Here is a 24,474-nt window from a genome sequence, read left to right as displayed (position 1 = left end):
GCTCCCAGCTTCCCCATGTCTACATGTGCCAAAGCTTTTTCATTTCCATTCTGCATTCAGTAGGAGTTTACAATCCTTAGATATTAACACTCATTAATATTGATGTTTGAGTACCAAATCTGTTTAGCTTCCTAGAAATTACTAGATTTTATATTAGCCATTCATTCATTCATTCAATACACATTGAATTACACTGATTAAGTGCTAGGCAACCTGAGAGTGCTGGAGAAGCCTGAATAAATAAAGAAGAAATGGCCTTAAGAGGCCCATATACATTTCTATCAATGGCTACAGACAATGTGGGAAGTCTTATAACAAGGCATGGATATACACAGTCTACATACACAAACACGTGTGCACATACAGATACATATTTATACAAGTTCAGTATCCCTTATCCAAAACACCTGGGACCAGAAGTGTTTCAGATTTGAGATATTTTGCAGGTTTTGGAATATTTGCATAAGGAGATGGGGATGGGACTCAAGTCTAAACATAAAATTCATTTATGGTTCATATACATTTGTGGTGCTTATACAAAACCTGAAGGGTAGTTTTATACCATATTTTAGTGCACCTGTATTTTGACCATGACTTATTACATGGGGTCAAGTATGGAATTTCCCACTTGTGCTGGTACTCAAAAATTTTTGGATTTTGGAGCATTTCAATTTTTGGATTGAGGATGCTCAACCTGCAGTATATACACATGTACATAAATACACATGTATATGTATTTATACATTCCTTCCTGTACATGTGGGGGATGAACACAGAAAAGTACACGACTATTTCTCTTAGATGTGACCATATTATACAGGACATAAAAGGGAGGTACATGAGATAAGAAGGATGAGCAATGGTGGTTTGCTGGTAAATAAAGGAAGAAGAAGGGCCTCAGGCAGAAAGAAGAGCATGGGAAAATGTATCAGGGTGCGACTATGCATGGCATACGTGATAATGAAGCAAGGATGAACATAGAAACAGTAAAACCAACAATGGTGACAGGCGCTCATCGGGCACTTGCTAGGTGTCAGGCATTCTTCTGAGAACTTTACGCAAATTGCCACGTTGCGGGAGCCATATGTATAGGATTGGCCAGAAGTGAGGCTGCAAAGATGGCTGGGGCGTGATAGGTTCTGAGCGTGGGGTGAGGGGGTCTGGTCGTATTCTGGCAGGAGAGAGAGGCACTGAGAGTTCTCAGTGAGATCAGAGCTGTGATCTAGGAAGGGCCCTCGGCTAGCTGTGTGGGCAAGGACCTGGAGGAGGTGAGCTGGGAGGTGAAGACATGAGTCTGGAAGCTTTTTCAATAATTCAAAGCAAATCAACTGTGTAAAAATGGTGAGAAGATGGATTCAGGAGGCTTTTGAGCAAGAAGAAATGGCCCTGGTGATTCTTGTACATGGGGGAAGACTGGGAAGGAGGAATTCTCACTTAGAGAGGAAGAAGCATCTTTGGGAAAGTGGATGGACTCAGCTTAAGGTGGAAAGGGCTAGAAAGCAGCTAAGTATTGAAATGTAGAACTGGAGAGGGAAGGTTTGGGCTGGAGGTAAAGGGAGGAATGGTGAGGGGGACCCACCTCCATTCAAGTTGAATTTGTCCTTTCTACCCTAAGATCTCCCTGGATTCCTCTTTCCTTCCCCTTTGGTCTTAGATTTTCATATCAATAGCTATGAGGTGACAGAGGACAACACATGTAGGCCCAAACAGCACAGGGACACACAGTCACACACGCTGGCACCCAGCCCAGAGAGGGACACACAGAGAAATGCAAACACACAGGTGCATAGACAACCACACATGCGTACTATTCTAGACGACAGAGGGATACGCTCCTGTCTATAGATGACAAAGAGACCCCCCCCCCCAATACAGGTTCACAGACAACAAATAGGGGGACATGCATGCACACTTCTGTAGATGACAGAGGGACACACAAAAGTGTGGGTCTATAGATGACAAAGGTCTAAAATCACAAACACCCAAGAGAACATCTAAAGCCCTCATTTTGCTCTACGCATTCAAAGCCCATCTCCTGGACTCCACAGTCACCCACAGCAACACTCAGCTCTCCTCCTACCAAAGAGCTTCTGCAGGACTTGTCCATCATACAAATCTTCAGCCAGGTCTTTCACAATGATTCTTTCTCCAACCAACACATCATTAATCCAGTCAATTAATACCTACAGAGAAAGAGCAAGAATAAGAGAAAAAGTCATGGGGTATTTTCTTGTAGATCAGCTTTCTTATCCTGGGCAATTAAAATCTAAATGAACTTCAGATTTTAAAAGCAGAAGTATCCACCTGTGCAGACAGGCAGGTGTGGGTGGGAGCCCCCGGGGTTTTTCCTGTGTCAGCTTTCTGGGGATGACAGCGCAAATGTCCCTGCTGATCTCTTCTTCCTTCTGTAAAGGCCAGCAACACTCTCACAGTGGGGGCTTCATGCCAGGCACAAGCATGGGCTCTGGAGTTACGCAAACCCCAGCTCTACCCACTAACTGGCTTGGGTACCACTGTCATCTACAGGTGTGTGTATGTGTACAGGATTGTGTTCCTCTGACATTGGTGAACATGTGCACAGGTATCTGCTCCTTCATGAACTATGGCACAGGTGCACATCGTCATCTGGGAACTTGTATGTGCATCTGCATGATCGATCTATGAATCTGTAGAAAGCTGGTGGTATTCTCTGAGCCTCTGATTCTCTATCTCTAAAACTGAGGATGAAAGAATCTTGTAGGTCAGGTGGTAGAAAATAATGACTTATGACAAGAGTTGAATACTTGATTAAAAGCAGATCTTACTAATGTATAAGCACTCTCCCAACGACAGTGCGTGAGGCAATTCCTTCATCTCTGTGCCCAGGAGGCTTAATCAGCATGGAAGGAAGCAGATTTGCCCAGGTCACAGAGCTCATGGGGTGGAGACAGGATCATACATAATGAAATTAACCAGTTTTAAGGATATAGGGATAAATTTTGGTCATTGTACACAGTTGAGTGACCCCCCACTACAATCAAGATGAAGAACAGTTCTATTACCCTAAGTGCTGTGATGGAGCTTGGTAGCTTCATAGTGCATCATTTTGTCTCAAGGAAGGATGATGGTAATTACTGAGCACCTCATATGGACCAGGTATAGCCTATATCCAATACCATAAAACCCAATCTGTTCAAGAGAGGGGTCATGAGAGCAGGGAACCAGTCAACCAAATGATTATAACATAAAAGGCTGTGATCCCAGATCTGTGGTGCTATCGATGAGTGCAGGAGCCCTACCAGGGCTGGGGATAGAAGCAGGAATGGGAGGAGGCATCTAGAAAGGCTGGTGTTTGAGGACATTCTTAAAAGAAAACTAGAATTTTAAGGCGAGCAAAGTGTCTAGATCTGGGAAAATCAAACCTCTTCCTGGAAGCAAGAAGGTGCCCCAGGTCAACAGTATAGCACCCCCTGATTCAGGTCTTATGTGCAGCAACGTGCATCTCCAATCTTCCTCTCCCTCAAACTGAGCCCAGATCCAGGTCTGGGATCAGTGCTGAAGCCTGAACCATTCAGAGCCCATTCTGACCACATCTGCCCTCTTGGAGGTCTCCAGGGCAAGCAGCAGCTTTGCCTGTGCCAGCATGGTCAGTAGCCTCTGGCAGAAACAGATCAGAGCCAGACATTCTCCAGTACCTTTGCCCACACAGGCCCAGCACCTTGGAGAGGCTCAGTGACAGGCAAAACCTCAACCTGCAGCTGTTCCACCTTTTCCCTGCACAGCACAAGGGTTCCAGGTCCTACTGGGTAGCCATCCATGGGTGCAGCACAGATGCTAGCAAGAAAGGGTCAGACACCCAACATTCACTTCCAGGCCACCCATGGGGCTGATTACAGCCCAGGATGTAAGGGGTTGTGTGGGCCCAGCCCAGGCTACCTTATTTCTGTTAATTCCCTGGACTCTGGGGTAAGGCACAGACTTAGGTAAGAAACAGACAGAAGAGATATTTATATATCTCCCTTGAAAACATTGTCCTTAGTCTTCCAGTATCTCATGACATGACCCAAATCTCATGTGGTCTTGTTCCACTAATGAAGCCACAACCATGGGAATAACATTCCTGATTCTATTTCTGAACAGCCTGGCTACTTTAGAGATCCCTTCCATCCATCCAGTGCTTATTAAATACTGCTGTATGCGACATTCTGTGCTAGATCCTCAGGGTACAATGATAGGGAAAAAATGGAGTCTTTAACCCCAAGAACCTCACCATTGGGTGAAGGAGAGAGAGAAGTACCCGAGCAACTGTACTATGGTGTGGAGACTAGGATGGAATTAGCACGGGGGCCACTGCAGCATACAGAGGCTGAGCCTTAGCGCTGGCATTCAGAGGAGGCTTCTGGAGGAAGTGGCTATGCTTTGACTTTATGAAGAGCAGTTAGAGGCATCCAGGTGGAGGGAGCTGCACAGACAGAGGCCTGGAGATGGAAGTGCTGAAAGCAAGAATGGTCTGGTGTCCCTGTGTTGGCCAAGCAGGGATGATCTGAGGCTGAAGAGCCAGCTAGAGCATGGACCGGAAATTCCACTTGCAGGAGAGTGGGCTTCACCCCACAGTCCATGGGAAACTCTAGACAGGTTCTGAGCAGGGAAAAGACAATGAATGACTCACTTGTCTTTCTGTCTTAGGGCCGCGTGGGGAAGTTGAAGAGAGGGCACAGGGCAGTGAATCAGGAGGGGGAAGAAATGGTTTGGAAGGGATGACCACATGATGGCCACCATGCTAGGTACATAGTGCACAGTATATCATTTACTCTCATTCATTTCTGCTAGAACCACAAACCAACCACTTGGTTTTTCTGAGATTTAGCATCACCCCCATGTTCCAGTGAGGAAACTAATTCCTAACTCATAGGGCGATTTATTTATTTATTTATTTATTTCAGTGCTAGGGGCTTGAATCCAGGGCCTTATGCAAGCTAGGCAAGTGCTCTACCATTGAGCTACACCCTTAGTCAGGGTGCTTTGGAGGGGCCTTTAGGAAAGCAGTGGAAGGACTTTGTGAATCCTCAGATCCTGGCCACTGTGAGCTCACTTATTTTAATTCCTCTGGTGCCTAGGACCAACACCATCACTCCCTGTTATGGTTTGGATATGAAGTGTCCCCCATGAGCTCACACATGAGACAATGCAGGAAGGCTTGGAGGAGAAATGATTGGGTGATAGACTTGACCCAATCAGTGAATTAACTGAGTGGTGACTGGGGGCAGGTGGGGTATAGCTGGAGGAAGTGGCTCATTGGGGGGCGTGGCTATGGGGTATACATTTTGTATCTGAGAGTGGAGTCTCTCTCTCTCTGCTTCCTAGTCACCCTGTGAGCTGCTTCGTTCTGCCTCACCCGGAGACCTGAGGAATAAGGCCAGCTCTCTATGGATTGAGACCTCTTGAACCCTTAAATAAACTTTTCCTTCTCTACAATTGTGCTGGTCGGGTCTTTAGTTGCAGCAGCAAAAAAGCTGGCTAAAACACTTGCCATGCCCCAGTCTTACCAGCTTAGATGTCCACCTACTGGCCCCGCAATGTGGGCCCTTGAGGTTGACATGGGACTTTCCCCAGTCACTGTCTTTGACTCTCCAAGTTCTAGACTCCCTGAGGGCAGGGAGCTGTGACTGAGCATTCTCTCTGCAGTGACCTATGGTCCCTGCACAGAACTGGTGGTGTGAAGATACCAGTTGAGTCTGGGAGGCCCCTAAAGCTCTCCTAATTTCTTCTTACCTTCATCAGTTCCTGAAGTTTGGGGTCACTGCGTGAGTTTGGATCCACCATTGTCCGCACTTCGTTCTCTTCTATAAAAAGAAAAGGAATTGAGTGGGGGTGGCTACAGTTGAGGGCACGGAGCTCCTCCAAAGAGACAAGAGAGGCAGGTTACCCAGCATGGTGTCCTCAGGGTCCAGTTCGAAGGGAATGGGGCTGAGAGGCAGGTTGATGGCGTTCATTCCTTCCTCCTGAAGCTCCGACACTGGAAGACAAAAAAGAGCCTGGTCACATTCCAGCTGATGGTTGGGGGTGGGAGGATGGGTTGATCTCTGCAATTCATGTGTGATGTTGATATTGAGGGAAAAAACCCACTAAGTTTAGATGGCAGCTGTCACTCAGCCTGTGAGCCATCATGGTTGCTCCCTGCTAAAAGAACCTAATTATCCTCTTATTCTCCCTTCTTCTGTCTGTCACCTCCTTCGCTTTCCTGAGACCTAAGAAGGTCTCCCTACCTCTCAGAAAAGATTTCAGGAGAAACAGGTCTTCTTAGCCTTTTGCTTCCTGCCCTCTATCCAGGGCTGCTGTCAGGGGCATAGTGAGTGCTAGGAACTGCTGGCTGGTGACCGAGGTCACCAATTTCAGGCTACATTTATATTGTGAGCCTTTCCATCTTCAGTTCTACCCTCGGGGCCTCTCTCCTGGCCTCTCTCCTGGCCTGGGTTCCCTAGGACATTCTTTTGCTCATACCCGGCACCAAACCCAGAGGCTGAGCAGGATGGTCCCAGTTCCAGCCTCCTCCCTGGGCTCTGGCTCTCAGCTCTGAGGAGTGGTGGGACACCCCATTTGTCTAACCCTGTCTCCTCAGCCAGAAAAGAAGAGTGCCACACTCACCAGGAAGTTCTTTTTGGACTTCCAATCCTAGAAATCTACAATTCCATTTCCTTCAAGAAACATTAACAAGGGTCCGTGACCACTAACGACATACCATGGAGCCTGGGTAAAAAACCCAATTCCCACCACCAAACCCATTGTGCAATGAGCATTTGCTGAGTGCTGACCTTGGATTACCCTCTCCCCCTCAAACGCTGTGACTTACATCCCTTACTTTGTGCCAATTAAGCACAGAAAGACCATTTTCTCTGAAGGCTTTGGGCACCAAGAGGTTCTTAAGGAGTTGATTCGGCCGCTGCCATCAACTTTAATGAAAGCCACAGCCCATCTTTCCATTTTATTTTTTTTATTGACTCTGGCCTCCCTGATTGCCAGCATAGACTTGTAAGAACGCTTAAGCACAAGGCAGCCCTTTACAAAGAGTTCTTTCCCATCAGCAAACTCACTGATGGCTGCGGTTGGACAGGGAATGAGCCCCCAGCAAATAGAGTAAAACAGACCCTACCTTAAAGGGACACTCACATTAGGAAGCTGGTGTTTAGCCCCTCAACGTGGGCCCTTGAGGTTGACATGGGACTTTCCCGGGTCACTGTCTTTGACTCTCCAAGTTCTACACTCTCATCATTCCAGAATCCTCCTCCACAATACCCGGCATAAAAAATACAGGTGACACCTGTATTTAAAGCTTCCATGATTCTAGAAATATAGGATTTCATTTGTTTTTTGGCCAAGTACAACTGCTTCCGTAGACATCTCTGGTTTCTTCTAACACCTCTAGATCTAGCAGTTTGTGCTCTTCTCCAGGCTGTTTCTCACAGAGAAGCACAGCTTTCACCACTAGACAGGCATTGCCAGGCATGTGATGGGCAGTGGCAGTAAAGTCATGTTTAAATATAGCAGCAAGGGCTGGCTGTGAAGGAACCTGAGGCTGCTCTGGACCTTCTCTCCTCTAGCTACCCTCTCCCCTCGGTCTTCACTATCTTACATAGTACACTCACTAACCACGTGTGCTACTTAAGGTTCTTTTCCTTTTCTTTTTTGCATTGCTGAGGATGAAACCCAGGGCCTTGTGCATGCTAGCCAAGCACTTTACCACTGAGCCACATCCCCAGATTATTCTAGTTTTATATTCAGTTTCTTAGCTGTACCATCCCCCTTTGTTTGTTTGTTTTGGTACCGGGGATTAAACCCAAGGGTGCTCAACCATTAAGTCATATCTGAGCCCTTTTTAAAATATTTATTTAGATACAGGATCTCACTGAGTTGCTTAGGGCCTAAGTTGCTGAGGCTGGCTTTGAACTCACAATCTTCCTGCCTTAGTCTCCCAAGCCACTGGGATTACAGGTGTGTGCCACCACATCCAGCTGTACCCACCCCATTTTAAGTGCTCAACAGTCCACACATGGTTGGTGCTACTCTCCTGGACAGCATAGATGAGAATGTTTAGAATATCACAGGAAGTTCAAGAGGATGGTGAGGTCCTAGGGGATCATTTTATGCAATGATGAGGATGTCCATATTTATTTCTCCAGTCCAGGCCTGACCCCCTCATGGCTTAGGAACCTAATTGCTCACTCCATGTCTCTTCTTAGTCTCAACAGAGATCTCAAATTTAGACATCCACGTCCAAACTAGCAATTTTCAACATCCTTACACCACCATATAGCACATAAACAGCCTGTTCCTCCCCTACTTAATACTCTTTGGTAGATGGCACCACGGTTTACACAATGGCTGGAGCCAAGACATTGTTGTTTACCTTCTCCTTGTTGCTCACCTGTTGCCTCTAATACATTGGCAGGTTTTCCAGGCTCCACCTTCCAACCGGGACCTGGTTCCAGCCATTCCTCACCATCTCCCCCACCACCCTCCCGGTTCAAGCCGCAGTTATATTCCATCTGGATCACCAGAACCACCTCTACCAGCCCATTACTTTCCTCTTGCATCTCCCCATCCCCATCTACTCGTCACAGAGCTGCCAGAATGTTCTATAAAAATGTAAATAGAACTGTGTCCTTCTCCTGCTGAGAACTTTTCTGTGGCTTTTCATCATACTCAGAATAAATCCCTCTCATGTCTCATTTTCTTCACAGAACTCATTACAGTCTGAAATTATCATTATTGACATGTCTGTCACCTACTTTTCCCACAGCAGAATGTGAGTCGGGCAAGGACTGGCACTTTTTCTCTTCTGTTCACTATTAGATTTCCAAAGAGGTCACAAAATGGTTAGGAGCCAGGCAAGATTCAAATCCAGGACCTTCCCCTTACTAGCTCTATGACTTTGGCCGAGTTCATCAGCCTCTTGTGCCTTGCTTTCCTCATCTGCAAAATGGGAGGGAGAATAATACTGTCCACCTTGTTGGGTTGCTGGGAAGATTAAATGAGTTAACATGTACTCAGAAGAGTGCCTGGTAAGAGCCATGTAAACACATGCTGCTGTTATTATTACTTAAAATAATGACTCAAGCATAGTAGGTACTCAAGAAATATTTGTTGGGTAAATAATCAAAAGTGTCAAAACCACCCACCCTTCACCTGCACTGGCAGAATTTTCCAAAGTAGTTTATGGGGTGGGAAGGATTTCACCCTTTCCCCAGAAAAAAAAAGTCACTTCTAGATTTCAGCCTACACTGTGTTCGTGTGCACGCATGAGTGTGTATTTCTGGGCAGCATTTCCAGCTTACATTTTGCAAAGGAAGAAAAGCTGCATCTGTCCCAAGACTGTTATGCAGCCAGAGTCGGTCTGTAAACATGCAGGTATTAAACATCTCGAAAGTGTGACTAGAAAAGCAATATTCACAGCCAGGTCTCCTAAAGGTGGGTCTAACGGGATCTCCTTTTACATGAAGATCATTATTAAGAATGTCTTCAGATGAAAAATCATAGCCAGAGCCCCGCCTCGCCCTGCCTCTTTAATTCAGTCTCACAGACCCAGCAAACCCAAGAAGAAAGGCTGAGATATGTTTGCAATTGGAAATGTTTTTTTTTTTCAGGAAATGATTTGGTACAAGAACATCATTCCCATTCCATTAACTGCTGACTCGGAGCCAACTGTTTGTAAAAGTGAATATGCAAACTGCCCAGTTCAGGCCTGGTCCCCGCCTCATGGGGCCCTATTAGTGGCCACTTTGCCAAAACAGCCTGCCTGCTTTGGAGGTTTCGTTTCTATTAAACCAGAGCAGGGCCCAGCAGAAGCCCCGTGCCAATCCCTGCACTCGGAAAACAAAGAGCCGCGATTGAATTTTCTCGGCACAGAATACAAATATGATGTTTACCCCCTGAACCTCCTCTAACAATCTAAAACTAGGTCTGAATGCACAGCCTTCAGGGTCTCGCAGCACCATTAGTCATAACTTAATAAACAGCTTAAATGCTCAGCTCAAGGTCGGGCTCGGGAAGGCAGGGAGATTGCCTCAACCCCCAAAGTGGTCGCCCTGAGAAACAGGGCTTTTATTTTCTGGGAAGTGCAGCCTGATGAGCGGTCCAGCTGCCCATCACAAAGTATATGGGTAGGTTTTGGAGTCTGAAAGAGCTGTATTCAAATCCTGCTTCTGTTTTTATCAGCCCCAGGACCTATGTGACTTTACCTCCCTGAAATTCAGAGAAAGAATTTTTTTAAAAAATATTTTTTTAGTTTTCGGTGGACACAACATCTTTATTTTATTTTTATGTGGTGCTGAGGATCGAACCCAGCACCCCGCGCATGCCAGGTGAGCGCTATCATTTGAGCCCCATCCCCAGCCCCCATGAAATTCAGTATAAATCAATTCCCTCTATAACAAAAGAATAGCTGGTTTCCTCCTCAATCTTTATTTTCCTCTATTGAAAGAATATCTTGTAGAAATTGACAAAGCAATCATGAAATTCATATGGAAAAATAAAAGACCCAGAATAGCAAAAGCAATTCTAAACAGGAAGTGTGAATCAGGCGGTATAGCAATACCAGATTTCAAACTATATTACAAAGCAATAGTGACAAAAACAGCATGGTACTGGTACCAAAACAGGCGGGTGGACCAATGGTATAGAATAGAGGACACAGAGACTAATCCACAAAGTTACAACTATCTTATATTTGATAAAGGGGCTAAAAGCATGCAATGGAGGAAGGATAGCATCTTCAACAAATGGTGTTGGGAAAACTGGAAATCCATATGCAACAAAATGAAACTGAACCCCTTTCTCTCGCCATGCACAAAAGTTAACTCAAAATGGATCAAGGAACTTGATATCAAACCAGAGACTCTGCGTCTGATAGAAGACAAAGTTGGATCCGATCTACAAATTGTGGGGTCGGGCTCCAAATTCCTCAATAGGACACCCATAGCACAAGAGTTAACAACAAGAATCAACAAATGGGACTTAATTAAACTTAAAAGTTTTTTCTCAGCAAGAGAAACAATAAGAGAGGTAAACAGGGAGCCTACATCCTGGGAACAAATCTTTACTCCTCACACTTCAGATAGAGCCCTAATATCCAGAGTATACAAAGAACTCAAAAAATTAGACAATAAGATAACAAATAACCCAATCAACAAATGGGCCAAGGACCTGAACAGACACTTCTCAGAGGAGGATATACAATCAATCAAGAAGTACATGAAAAAATGCTCACCATCTCTAGCAGTCAGAGAAATGCAAATCAAAACCACCCTAAGATACCGTTTCACTCCAGTAAGATTGGCAGCCACTATGAAGTCAAACAACAACAAGTGCTGGAGAGGTTGTGGAGAAAAGGGTACACTTGTACATTGCTGGTGGGACTGCAAATTGGTGAGGCCAATTTGGAAAGCAGTTTGGAGATTCCTGGGAAAGACGGGAATGGAACCACCATTTGACCCTGCTATTGCCCTTCTTGGACTATTCCCTGAAGACCTTAAAAGAGCATGCTACAAGGATACTGCCACATCGATGTTCATAGCAGCACAATTCACAATTGCTAGACTGTGGAACCAACCCAGATGCCCCTCAGTAGATAAATGGATAAAAAAAATGTGGCATCTATACACAATGGAGTACTATGCAGCAATAAAAAATGACCAAATCATAGAATTTGCAGGGAAATGGATGGCACTAGAGCAGATTATGCTTAGTGAAGCTAGCTAATCCCTAAAAAACAAATACCAAATGTCTTCTTTGATATAATGAGAGCAACTATGAACAGAGCAGGGAGGAAGAGTAGGAAGAAAAGATTAACATTAAACAGAGACATGAGATGGGAGGGAAAGGGTGAGAAAAGGAAATTGCATGGAAATGAAGGGAGACCCTCATTGCTATACAAAATTACATATAAGAGGTTGTGAGGGGAGTGGGAAAATAAACAAGGAGAGAAATGAATTACAGTAGATGGGGTAGAGAGAGAAGATGGGAGGGGAGGGGAGGGGGGATAGTAGGGGATAGGAAAGGTAGCAGAATACAACAATGACCAATAGGACATTATGTAAAATTGTGGAAGTGTAACCGATGTGACTCTGCAATCTGCATTTGGGGTAAAATTGGGGGTTCATAACCCACTTCAGTCCAATGTATGAAGTATGTTATGTCAAGAGCTTTGTAATGTTGGGAACAACCAATAAAAAAAAAAAAAAAAAGAAAGAAAAAAAAAAAGAAAGAAATCTCATTTGTTCCGCAGGCACCCCTCCATCCTATGCTCCACGGTGAGATCCTGACTGCTTTAAACTAATGGTGGTCATCTCAATCCATGTGGAAGCGACTGGCTTCAGCCTTGTCATATGAAACAATTCCTGTTAATAAGTGGTGGGGATTTCTAGGAGCTCTTAGGAGTAATGTTCCTCTATTGTAAAGAGAGGCCCAAGGAAGAGAAGGCATCATTACCCTCTACATCAGGAAGTTATGACTGGATTTGATGCAGCTATTTTGTACCACGAGGTAAGTTAGGTCAAGGAGAAAGCTAATACGCTGAAGTTGGCAGAGGATAAAGGAAGGAGGAAGAGGTCTATTCCTATGTACTTGCAGATACTCTTGAGTCACCCCAGTTCTGTATGTCTTGTTATAAGAGGTAAAATAAATTCCTTTATTGTTTAACCCAGAAAAGTAGGTGTTTTCTGAGGCTTGGAGCCCAACCGCCCTAACTGCTACATGAGGACACAAGAGTTATGAAGTTGATGGGTAAACAGAATAAGCTGGCAATTAAAAGTAGTCCCCTGTCCTTTATTTTTCCCAGGAGGAACAGAGTACTATAGGATTTCTTGTATTCCAGACTATGTCCAAAGATTCAACACCAGGAGGAAAAAAAAGTATGGATAAAAGAATGGACAAAGGCTTCTAAAGGTTAAAAAAAAATAAAAAGTCCATTTATACAAACCCTGCAAGTTCATTCATTCAACCAATAAATAGTACTGAGGCAGACCCCATGCCTCCCCAGCATGGGGATGCAGCTGGAAGACTGGCCGTGATCCTGCCTCCATCTGCTCACAGGTGGTGGGAGAGGCAGGCCTGTGCACACGTGAGCGCATGCTACACTTGGAGGGGACAGAGGGAAGCTAGAGGGCAGGGGTAGCTCAGATGGAATGAGGCTAATTTTGAATAAGGAAGACTGGGAGGGATTCCCAGAAAGGGCAACATTTTGAGTTGGACCTTAAAACATGTAAATTTTCATCCAACACAGGTGCACCATGAAAGGCACCTCTGTGTAAAAAGAGCAAGATATGGGAAAACAGGCAGGTGCTGAGAGTGTGGTGAGCACATTTGAGCACAGGGGATCTAGGGCGTGGGTGGGGGAAGGGGAAGAACTGAGGGGCAGATCGCAGGGAGGATTCAGAGTTAAGATCTTGAATTCAATCATGATAAGAAAATAAAACAATGCTCAAAAACTAGAAATAATATGTAATTATAGCAAGGTTGCAGGATATAAGGTTAATATACAAAAGTCATCCACTCCCTATTTATTAATAATGAGTGATTGGAATTGAAAGTTAAAAGCAGATTATTTGCAGTAGGAAAAAAAATGTAATTCTTAGGTATAAATCTAATAAAATATGTACAGAATTGATTCGCAAAGGATAAGAAAACCCTGATGAAAGATCAAGGAAGATCTAGATAAGTGGAAAGATATTCAATGGCCGTGAATTAGAAGACTTAAATATTATTAAGAAGTGAATTCTTTTAAATTTCATGTGCAGATCTGATGCAATTTCAGTTAAACATCTAATAGTAAGCTATTTTGTGGATATCCACAAGCTGATTCTAAAGTTTACAAGGAAAAGCCACACAAAGTTGCCAATACATTCTTAAAAGGTAACAAAGTTGGAGAATTGATACTACCAGGCTTCAAGGCTACTACAGATCCATGATGAATCAAAGCAGCATGGTATGGATGTAAGAAGAGACAGATAAGTCAATGGAATGTGGGAGAAAACTCAGAAACAGATCCACCACACACACACACACACACACACACACACACACACACACACAGTTAACTCATCTTTGACAAAGGCACAAAGGCAGTTCAATGCAGAAGTGACAGTATTTTCAACAAAGGTTGCTGGAACAACTGGATGTCCATAGGCAGAAAAATCAACCTAGTCACTCGTCAGACCATATGCCTTTCCTGAAACTTTAGACCTAAGTATAAAACACAACACTATAAAATTTCTAAAAAAAAAAAAAAAAAAAAAAAAAAAAAAAGGAAAGAATCTATATGACCTAGGGTTTGGCAATGAGTCTTTAGATACAAAAAGGAAAATCTATAAAAGAAATATTGATAAATCAGACTTTATTAAAACTTTCTACTTTGTGAAAGGCACAGAGAGAAGGACTGAGAGAAAATATTTGCAAGACACCTATCTGGTTAAACTTGGACACAAAATATACAAAGAACTCTTAGAACTGAGTAAGAAAAGAACAACCAAACCAAAAAATGGGCAAAAGATCTAAACATACATGTCACCCAAGAAGATGTCCAGTTGGCAAATATGCATGTCCATTCTCTCATCATCATTTGTCATTAGGTAATGACAAAACAAAAAAGAGACATCACCACACACCTATTAGAATGGTTAAAATAAAAAACTGACCATACTAAATGCTGACGAGGAAATGAAACAACAGAAACTCTCAGCTATTGCTGGTGAGAATATAAAACAGTTGCTCTGGAATACAGTTTGGTACTTTCTTGCAAAGCTTTAATCTTACCATCTAAGCCAGCAATTGTGTTCCTAGGTATTTATCTGACTGATTTGAAAATATTTTCACACAAAGCCCTGCAAATGAATACTTATAGCAGCTTTATTCATAATCACCAAAATTGGAAGCAACCAAGATATCTTTCAATAGATGAATGGATAAACTGTAGTATATTCACCTGATGAAATATTCAGTTGATGAAAAGAAATTATCTATAAATCTATGAAGAGACATGGAAGAAACTTAACTGCATATTCCTATGTCAGAAAGGTTGGTCGGGAAAGATTATGTAATGTATGATTCAATCATATGGCATTCTGGAAAAAAGTAAAAAGGTTGATGGTTTCCAGGGACTTGGGAGAAAAGTTGAATAGGCAAAGTATAGAAATTTTTTTTTTATGGTGGCAAAACTGTCCAGAAATGATTCTGTGCAGTGAATACCTGAGATTATGCATCTGTTATCCCAATGAACTTCATAGCACAAGGAACAAACCTAAATGTAAGCAAATTTAAAACTCATTCAGAAGGTTGAGGGATGCAAAGATGGAAATCGATTGTGGTAATAAAATTTAACTATCTGACAAATGTATGTGACTGCCTCTCTGTAGAGGGTGAGGGAATTGTGCTGACCTCTTTGAAATAAATGAGTAGAATCTATAAAGCCTAAAGGCAAACGGCCCTGCACCTAAACACTGACCTCCAATTGATAAAGTCATTTCCCATGTACACTGGAACTGAACAGCTAAATAAATGGATAGTGGATTGCAGGAGCCAGGTTTCTGAGTGTTAGAGTGAGAAGTTACAGTAGGGAAGGCTGGGATGATCCATGTGAGAATGGATTAGAGTTGGAGACATCAGTAAGAACTCAAGTCTAGTCTAATATAGATACACATGATTCTTTTTTTTTTTTTTTTGAGAGAGAGAGAGAGAGAGAGAATTTTAATATATATTTTTTAGTTTTCGGCGAACACAACATCTTTGTTTGTATGTGGTGCTGAGGATCAAACCTGGGCCGCACACATGCCAGGTGAGCGGGCTACAGCTTGAGCCACATCCCCAGCCCAATACACATGATTCTTCTTGTATGCTCTGGCTGTGTTGGTGGAGAGGACCTAAAAGAAATGACACCTACTAGCATTGAACAAACCTGGAGCCCAGATCTTGGTTTCTAGTCTAATTCTCCAACAAAAGGAAACATTCTCTTTGGGTAAATGGCTAATTCTAAGACTGGAAATGTATAAGATGAGCCTGGAGCCAGTCAGATGTACAGAAAGAAAAAGAAAAAGGGATGTCAAAGGGACATAAGAGTTGACTGAAAGAGACAGTGAAATTTGGATCAATTTGAGCAACAAAACAAAGTTGTGTTGGATTATAGTTCATATTATAAGGTAAATATCCCTGAATCCATAAATGAATGAATAAATGAATACACAATGGAGAAGAGACCAATATTTTGCGCAGGATTCTAGATAATTTATGTAGATACTCTGCACTCAAAAGGGGAATGAAACTCCCCACTCCTTGAGAGTGGGTTCTGCATTCACAATAGCCAAGTTATGGAACCAGCCCAGCTGTTCATCAACAGATGAGCAGATAAAGAAAATGTGCTACAACACGAGACCTTAAATTATACTACAGAGCTATAGTAACAAAAGAAGCATGATGTTGGCATCGAAACAGACATAAAGACCAATGGAACAAAATAGAAGACATGGAGACAAACCCACATAAATACAGTTACTTAGTATAGTACCTAGTACCTTATAGTACTAGACAAAGGCACCATAAACATACATTGGAGAAAAGATAGCCTCTTCAACAAATGGTGCTGGGGAAACTAGAAATCTATATGTAGCAGAAATTTAACCCCTATCTCTCACTTGCACAAAACTCAACTCAAAGTAGATCAAGGACCTAGATATTAAACCAGAGACCTTGTATCTACTAGAAGAAAATGTTGGCCCAACTCTCCATAATGTCAGCTTGAAAACCAAAATCCTTGATAAGACTACTAAAGTGAAAGAAGTAAAATCAAGAATCAATAAATGTGATAGTATCAAACTAAAATGCTTCTTCACAGCAAAGGAAACAATCAAGAATGTGAAGAGAGAACCTACAGAATGGGAGAAAATCTTTGCCATCTGCACCTTAGATACAGCATTAATCTCCAAAATACATAAAAAACTCAAAAAACTTAACATCATAAAAACAAATAACCCAATCAATAAATGGGCAAAGGAACTGAACAGACACTTCACAGAAGAAGAAATACGGAATGGTCAATAAATACATGAAAAAAATGTTCAACATCTCTAGCAATTAGAGATTGCTAGAGATGTTCCAGTCAGAATGGCAATTATCAAGAATACAAGTAACAATAAATGTTGGTGAGAATGTGGGGGAAAAGATATACTCATACGTTGCTGGTAGGATGCAAATTGGTGCAACCATTCTGGAAAGCAGTATGGAGATTCCTCAGAAAACTTGGAATGGAACCACCATTTGACCCAGTCATCAAAATCCCCAGTATATACCCAAAGGACTTAAAATCATCACACTACAGTGACGCAACCACATCAATGTAAGCAGCTCAATTCACAATAGCTAAGCTATGGAACCATTTTCCTAGGTACCCTTCAATAGAAGAATGTATGAAGAAAATGTGGTACACAATGGGATATTACTCAGCCATAAAGAAGAATGAAATTATGGCACTTGCCAGTAAGTAGATGGAAGTGGAAACTATAATGCTAAGTAAAATAAGCCAATCCCCGAAAACCAAAGGCCAAATGTTCTTTCTGATATATGGAAGCTAACACACAATAAGGGGGGTAGGTGGGGAGAAAAGAAGTTCATTGTATTAAACAAAATGGAATAAAGGGAAAAGAGGGAGATAGGAACAGGAATTGGACATAACTTTCTATGTCCATATATGAATACACAACCAGTGAAACTCCATATCACATTCAACCTCAAGAACGGGATCTAATTAGAGTAAGTTATACTCCATATATGAATAATATGTCAAAATACATTCTACTATCATGTGTATCTAAAAAGAACAATTAAAAAATTTTTAAAAATTTCTTAAATGACCAAAAAAGAGAGAAAAATGTGGTAAAAAGACATAATGGGGTTTTACTCAATCATAAAGAAGAATGAAGTTTTGTGGTTTGCAGGAAAATGGATGGAACTAGAGAACATCATACTAAGTGAGATAATCAGGCTAAGAGCATCCAGGGCTGTATGTTTTCTCTCATACACACAACGAAGGGGAAAAGGGGAGGGGGATCTCATGAAGATAGAAGCAAGACCCATAAAGTAGAAGAAGGGGATCTGGGAAGGAATGAAATATATGAAAAAAAAAATGTTCAACATCTCTAGCAACAGATGAATTTATGCTACGTGCATGTTCACATATATCATAATAAATCCCACTACTGTGTGTTATTATAATGCACCAATAAGAAAGGAACAGGTGGTGCGTGATGACTTCCTTCTTTTCAGAATAATGCGTGAAAAGGAGGGAAAACAGCATGACTTCATGGTGGAGAAACTTGACAAACACTACCTCGGCTAGGTGATCAAGGTCCACGGTCATACAGCTTGCTGACCTTGTGTACCCGTCAGAGGATATGATGAATATGGCACTTTACCTCAGTGGTCTTCCTTCCCGAAAGCCTAATCACGAGAAAAACAGACAAATCCCAGCAGGAGAGGATCCTAAAAGGTTCTTGACCTACATTTTGCAAGACTCTCAAGGTTATCAAGAATAAGTCTGAGAAACTGCCACAGGCCGCCAAGGGACACCTAAGAAGATATGATGGCAAAATAGAATGTGGGATCCTAGAGCAGGAAGACCACATTAGGTAAAAACTAAAAACACCTGAATCAATTATGGGCTTTGGTTAGTAATCATGTATCTATTCTTTCCAACATATATAAACCTTTGTGCACCCTACACCGAACACGGTAATATATCTATCTTCATGGTCATTAATTGTAATGGACATACTATACCACTCTAAGATGTTAACAAGTGGGGACACTGGGAGTAGGCTCTATGGAAACTGTACTGTCTTTGCCATTTTTCTTAAGTCTAAAACCATATGGTAAAACTAGCGTTCTTTAAAAAAATCAACCTGAATTTGCTCTTTGGCAAAAAATATATAGTGTTCACAATGGAGGGATTAGGTAGAGGGAAACATGTGATTTTATGGGACACAGGCTTCCCCCCATCACCGGGGAGACCATGGTAGTTTACCCATCACTAGCTGATGCTGTAGGAGCACTTGGATGGGAAACAAAACACAGAGAGCATTGCAAAGCCCAGCAGTGCTAGCTGTACTCATTCCCAAATGAGAACCCAGCTTTTCCAGGAAGAAAGTACACAGTTGTCTCTTTCAAAAATTGCTTCCAGAGCTGAAAGGAGAAGAGAGAGCTTCCTCCTACTTAAAGATGCTTGGCAGGATCCTTTCTACTTTCTTAGAGGGGGGGTCTGACCCCACTAGGAAAAACCATCCCTGAAGGTTCGGTGATCTCTTCGATGGTTTCCTCTGGGAGTTCTGTATACCCATGGTCCCTGATGGGGATCTCTATGCCGGGAGCTTTTGAATTGGTTTTGTATTGCTGTAGAAGCCGACTGTCAGAACTCTGATGGCTTAAAATGATACAGACACGATTATCCTTATGGATCTAGAGGTTACAAGTGCAATATGGGTCTCATCAGGCTAAAGTTGAGGTGTCAGCAGGGCTGTGGTTCCTTTCTGCAGGCTTTAGGGGAGAATTCATGTTCTTTCCTTTTCTGGCTTCTATAGGTCGCCCACATTTCTTGGCTTGCGGTTCCCTTCCACCATCTTCCAAGCCAGCATGGGGGGAGGGGGAAGGTGTCGAGTCCTTCTCACTCGTTCTCCCTTCTGCCTCCCTCCTCACCTTCAAGTCCCCTCTGATCACACTAGGCCCACCTGGATAACCCAGGATCACCTCCCTATTCTAGGGTCAGGGGCTTAGCAACAAGAATTCTGCCTGAAACCCTAACTCCCTTTGGACATATAAGGTAGCATTTGCAGGTTCCAGGGATTAGGACGTGGATATCTTGCGGGAGGGGGGGGGAGGGGCATTATGCTGCCAACAATAGCTTTTTCCATTGAGGACACAGGTTCTGTTCTTAACACCCTTCCCTACAACATGTGGCTTCACTTTTCCTCCATGTGAGATGGCCAAAAGAAAACGTAAATCCCAACCCCACCCACTCGGTCCCTGAAACAAGGACGTTTTATTGCTTTTAATGAAATAGATACTTGCTTCAGCAGCCATAATTGATGGTTTGGGAGCCAGTCCTGCACAGCCTCAGCAAACTTCCAGTGTCTTGCCACACTTTGCTGTACCTGACACAGCTGTTCAGGCACCAGGGTGTCACCCTAGCCCTTGGAACGCAGCCAAAATATTTATATATATTAAAAAAAGGAAAAGGAGAGGCTGGTGTTGTGAATGGGAACTGACAGGAGGATCTATACTCCAGAGTCCTAGAGTTTCCATCAGAGTCTGTGTTTTGGATGGTTTTATAGTCTCTGCAGAGTTGGATGTTTGCCAAGCAAACGGCCCCTGGGCTAATTCACTGTTCAGCCAAGCACACGTTACAGCTGCCCTCCAATAGCTAGTAAGTGTGGAGAAAGATGGACACACCATTGGCTGGCTCCAGGCAGTTACAATAATCTGAAGGGAAATGTTGGTTGAGGTCTCCAGCAAGCCATGGGAGTTATGTTTAAACACTACACAGGCACATAGTCTAGGCGGACAAGATGTCACAGGGCACAAGAGACACTGGAGCAGATGCTCCACCTCGGGCCTTTATCTTTGGGGCCTGAGTACGTTTTCTTTCTTATCTCATTCTCTGAGGCTCTTTGACCACATCTATGTCCTTCTTATTATTAATCCTGAATGGCCAGTCCTTTATCTTTGCAGTGGCTCCATGCTACTTAAAAAGCACCACATCAACTACAAGTCCACTTGAATTCCCAAGTGGTACCCTCCGTGGGAATCAATAGCTCTGAGAGTGCTGGTAAGCAAACATGGCACAGTTGGGTTCTGATTGGGTCAATTTGCAGGTGGGCTAATTCTGGATTTGTCTAAACATCAGGCAGTGGCTTATCCTGAAGGAGCACTCTTTTTTAGAAACTCCTTGTATGAATAATGATGGTGGTAGTCAGAGAGCACCAAAGGTTATTTTCATTGGATTGGGCATGTAGATGTCATATACACACACATACGCAAACATTTAATCTTCATAACAATTCCATAAGAATGTACAATTATCCCTATTTTACCGAGGAGAAAAATAAGGCCCAGAGAAGTCATATAACCTGATAGAGGCTACACAGTTAGAAAGTAGAGCTGAAACTGGATCCCTGGCCAGCTGGCTCGACAGTTCCTATCCTTAACACTATACTGTGCTCCCTAGTTTTATAGAACACTTTTCATTTTTATATAAAAACATACAGTTCACTTGGTGAGGTAGATGCAATGCTCCTTGAACACAATCTGTACCTCTAAACCAGGCCTAAAAATACACATCACACCATTTTTGCAGACCACATTTTCTGTGAAGCTGTGGGAACATGTTACTTCTACATTTCCACATAAAGCCAAGAGAAAGTTTAATGAGGAATAATCCTGCATAGCTAAGCTTGAGGGGTTATCTAGTTGCCCTTGAGGGATGGGGGTTGGGAGGGGTGGCTGGCCTTTGTGAGGTCAGGTTAAAGAGGAAGTGACGTTTGAGTAGCACTTTTGCTTGTATTAAATATAATTGGTTAATTTATTTCCCACCTTCATAGAAAAGCGTGCTCATCTCAGAGAAGTTAGGAAACCTAAAAAAACTGAGTGAAAATAATCCTACCGCTTAGAGATAAACTCCGCTAACATTATATTTTCTCACACATTTTTCTATGTTTTACACACACACACACACACACACACACACACACTTCTCTTTTAAACATACTGGGCACACACAGTTCTACAGCCTGCTTTTTTCACACCACATAATCTCATCACATATCCTTATGCCACCAAAATACCACTGAGTGTGGCCTCGCTCTCTGCTGAAGACGCACATGACTAACTCATTCCTCAGCTGTTGGACACTTAGGTAGTTTCCAGACTCGCAGGGAGGCGGCCAAGTCTGGAACTGGCCAGTTGGGAAGGGCTAGTGAGCACTCATGCCGGCAGACTAGCAAGTGTAGGAATGTGGGGCCTCTGGGGACCTATGTGCATGACCCTGTGTCAGTCAGGACACTTGCCCCATTCTTTCTCTCTAATGAAGAAGGAAGCTAAAGGTTGGGAAGAGTTCCATACCTTCTCTCAAAGGTCCCAAGAGGACTGTGCTGGCCATCTTCTTTCCCGTATGTCCTGGTTTGATGTCACTTGACATCAGGGAAGAGATCCCAAGAGAGGGGTGAGGAGCAAAGAGAATGAGTCAGCGATCTCACTGAGCTGGTCTCCTATGGGTATCTGGGCTCAGTCTCTATGGAGGCCTCTTGGAGGATCTGCAGAAAGTGAAGAGACCTCTCCATTGGTTGAGGCTGCCCCTAGGCAGCTTCCTCTCTGTACTTCCAAGGTGCCCTGGGTACAGGGTGAGGGGGTTTCAGAAGTTAGAGCCCCCTGGGCAGAAAAGTGGAGGTGTATGATTAAGGTGGGACCCTGCTGGGTGCCCAGCCCTGTCTATCACAGCCGGGCTGATACAGGTGGCCAGGGTAGGCCATAGGGTGCAAAAGTGTCTGCTATGCCATCCAGGGGCTCGGGGGCTCTCTCCCCAGAAGGAAAGCCATGGGCAACTGGGTGGAAGTTAAGAGAGTATTTTTTAGGAACAAATCTGGGGAAGAAATATGATCTTTTCCTCTAAGGAAGAAGCAACAGGGAACAGATTAGCTGCAGAATCCCGTTCCTTGTATCATGACATCACACTAGTGCCACTCAAAAAGTTACATTTCCTTGGCCCTGGCTCCCTGAAGCACTCTGAAGCTACAAATTCTGAGGAGCTCAGGATCTAAGTCCTGTCCTGTCGGGCAATATTGGGTAGCACTGGGCAAGCAGCTGGCTCTCAGAGCCTAGCAAGTTCCGAGAAAGCTTCTGGAGGCAGGGGAAGGGCTCTAACCTGTGCTGAGGTCCCATGCTGGGCTTTCTGAGCATTGCTTCCCCCTTTACAACCCTCTGGGGAAGGGACACCACCTTCCCGGGAACAGAGCTGAAATTTCATGATTAGCTCATCCCACTGTCATGTCACAGTGTGGAGGGAAGTTGGAATAGGGACTTGAAACGTGTGCTCCCTCCTCCCTCCCACCTTTAAGCAACAAAAGTGCACTTGATGCATGCCACACACCATTTCTGGGAGCTCAAGGTCATGTCTAGGAGGGCTGGGGGGACCCTGGCATAGCTCCAGGTAGTGAAAGAGCACCATGGGAGCCCAGCACCTCCAGGAGGGACCAGAGAGGGCTCATGGCACAAGTGTTGCCAGAGCTTTTTGTGGGCAGAGCTCTGTTCTTTTCTCCATCTCGCCCTCCATGGTGTGTGATTATACATCTGTGGGCATATCTGAAAAACACCTGTCTCCCCCATTATTCTCAGGGATCCAAGAGGACCAAGGCCTGGCCCATCCCGTCTGCCAGCACCGGACACACAATAAGTGCTTAATACGTATTTACTGAGTGAGTGAACAGGATGGCAACACAGGCCCTGAGCTGTCCTCCCTTCCAGCAGAGTCGCTCAGCCAAACCATCAGCTCCATCTTCTACCTCAGAGCCACATCCTCAATGGCTGGTGGCCGGGGCTGTAAGAAGGGAAGCCAGGAGGGGGAGGATGAGGAGTAGAGGCAGCAATGGAGAGAACAGAGAGGGCAAGCAGGTTCTGGTGCAGAGTGTGGGCATTCAGGACATCTGGGTTGAAGCATGTTTGATCATCATTTAGACTTTCTCAGTACTAATCAGTCCTGTCCAAACCTGGAAATTCATGGATTGTCACACTGGAAATGGTAAAAGGCTGCCCAAGAGCCCTTGCTACTCCTTGTTTTTTTTTTTTCTTCCTTAACCAACAATCCATGTTGACAGCAAATCTGTACAGAGAGCCTATTAAAAGAAATTGTAGTAAATCAGAGACACGTTAACTGCTGTCTGGCATTCTGCTGATTGCCTGCCTGACACCTCCACCGCACCTTTGTTTTGTGCAGCCTTCCATCTGATTCAATTCAGTGCATAATTATCGAGTCTTGACTGCGTGCACGGCAATGTGTCGGGAGCCTTATTCCAATTGCATCTTCCAGGCCTAGGGCATAATTTAGCTTATAGACAAAAATAAACATGTATAACAGGAGCACAGTGGGATGAAGGCCCAGGAAACTGTAAAGACCATTTCAAAGAACATTTTACCTGCGTGAGCAAGAGTGGGATAGTTGGCACCACATATGCATCTCAATATGTGCTTCACAGATTGCTGAGCTTTGTGGGCCAGGCACTATGCTTGGTCTGGGGTCCAGGGGATGAATAAGAACGAGTGCTGGCCTATCACAGAGCATTCTGTGGGAGCCCAGTCTCACTTAGCTCATCTGGAAGTGGAAATCAGGGAGGACTTCTCTAAGGAGGAGGTCCTTCAGTTGCCTCTTAAGGTGGAGTGGGGTTCACCAGGTGAAGGGAGAGCAAGACACACAAA

The 24,474-nt window shown here is 43.7% G+C and overlaps 1 protein-coding gene across 1 annotated transcript in view; it reads right to left on the bottom strand.

Annotated features, from left to right (window-relative positions):
- PARVA (parvin alpha) overlaps nt 1-24,474 on the bottom strand; it is a 154,341-nt gene that overhangs the window by 49,345 nt on the left and 80,522 nt on the right. Inside the window, exons 2-4 of the mRNA XM_081275374.1 lie at nt 5,906-5,995; nt 5,752-5,822; nt 2,081-2,183 (exon numbers count right to left, since the gene is read on the bottom strand). Coding sequence (XP_081131500.1) covers nt 2,081-2,183; nt 5,752-5,822; nt 5,906-5,995 — 264 coding nt within the window. The remainder of the gene's footprint in view (nt 1-2,080; nt 2,184-5,751; nt 5,823-5,905; nt 5,996-24,474) is intronic.

The sequence above is a fragment of the Spermophilus citellus genome, assembly GCF_964194105.1.
Source record: "Spermophilus citellus genome assembly, chromosome: 2".
Lineage (NCBI taxonomy): Eukaryota > Metazoa > Chordata > Mammalia > Rodentia > Sciuridae > Spermophilus > Spermophilus citellus.
Note: the sequence above shows the minus strand (reverse complement) of the source record. Positions and strands in the feature narration are given on the sequence as shown.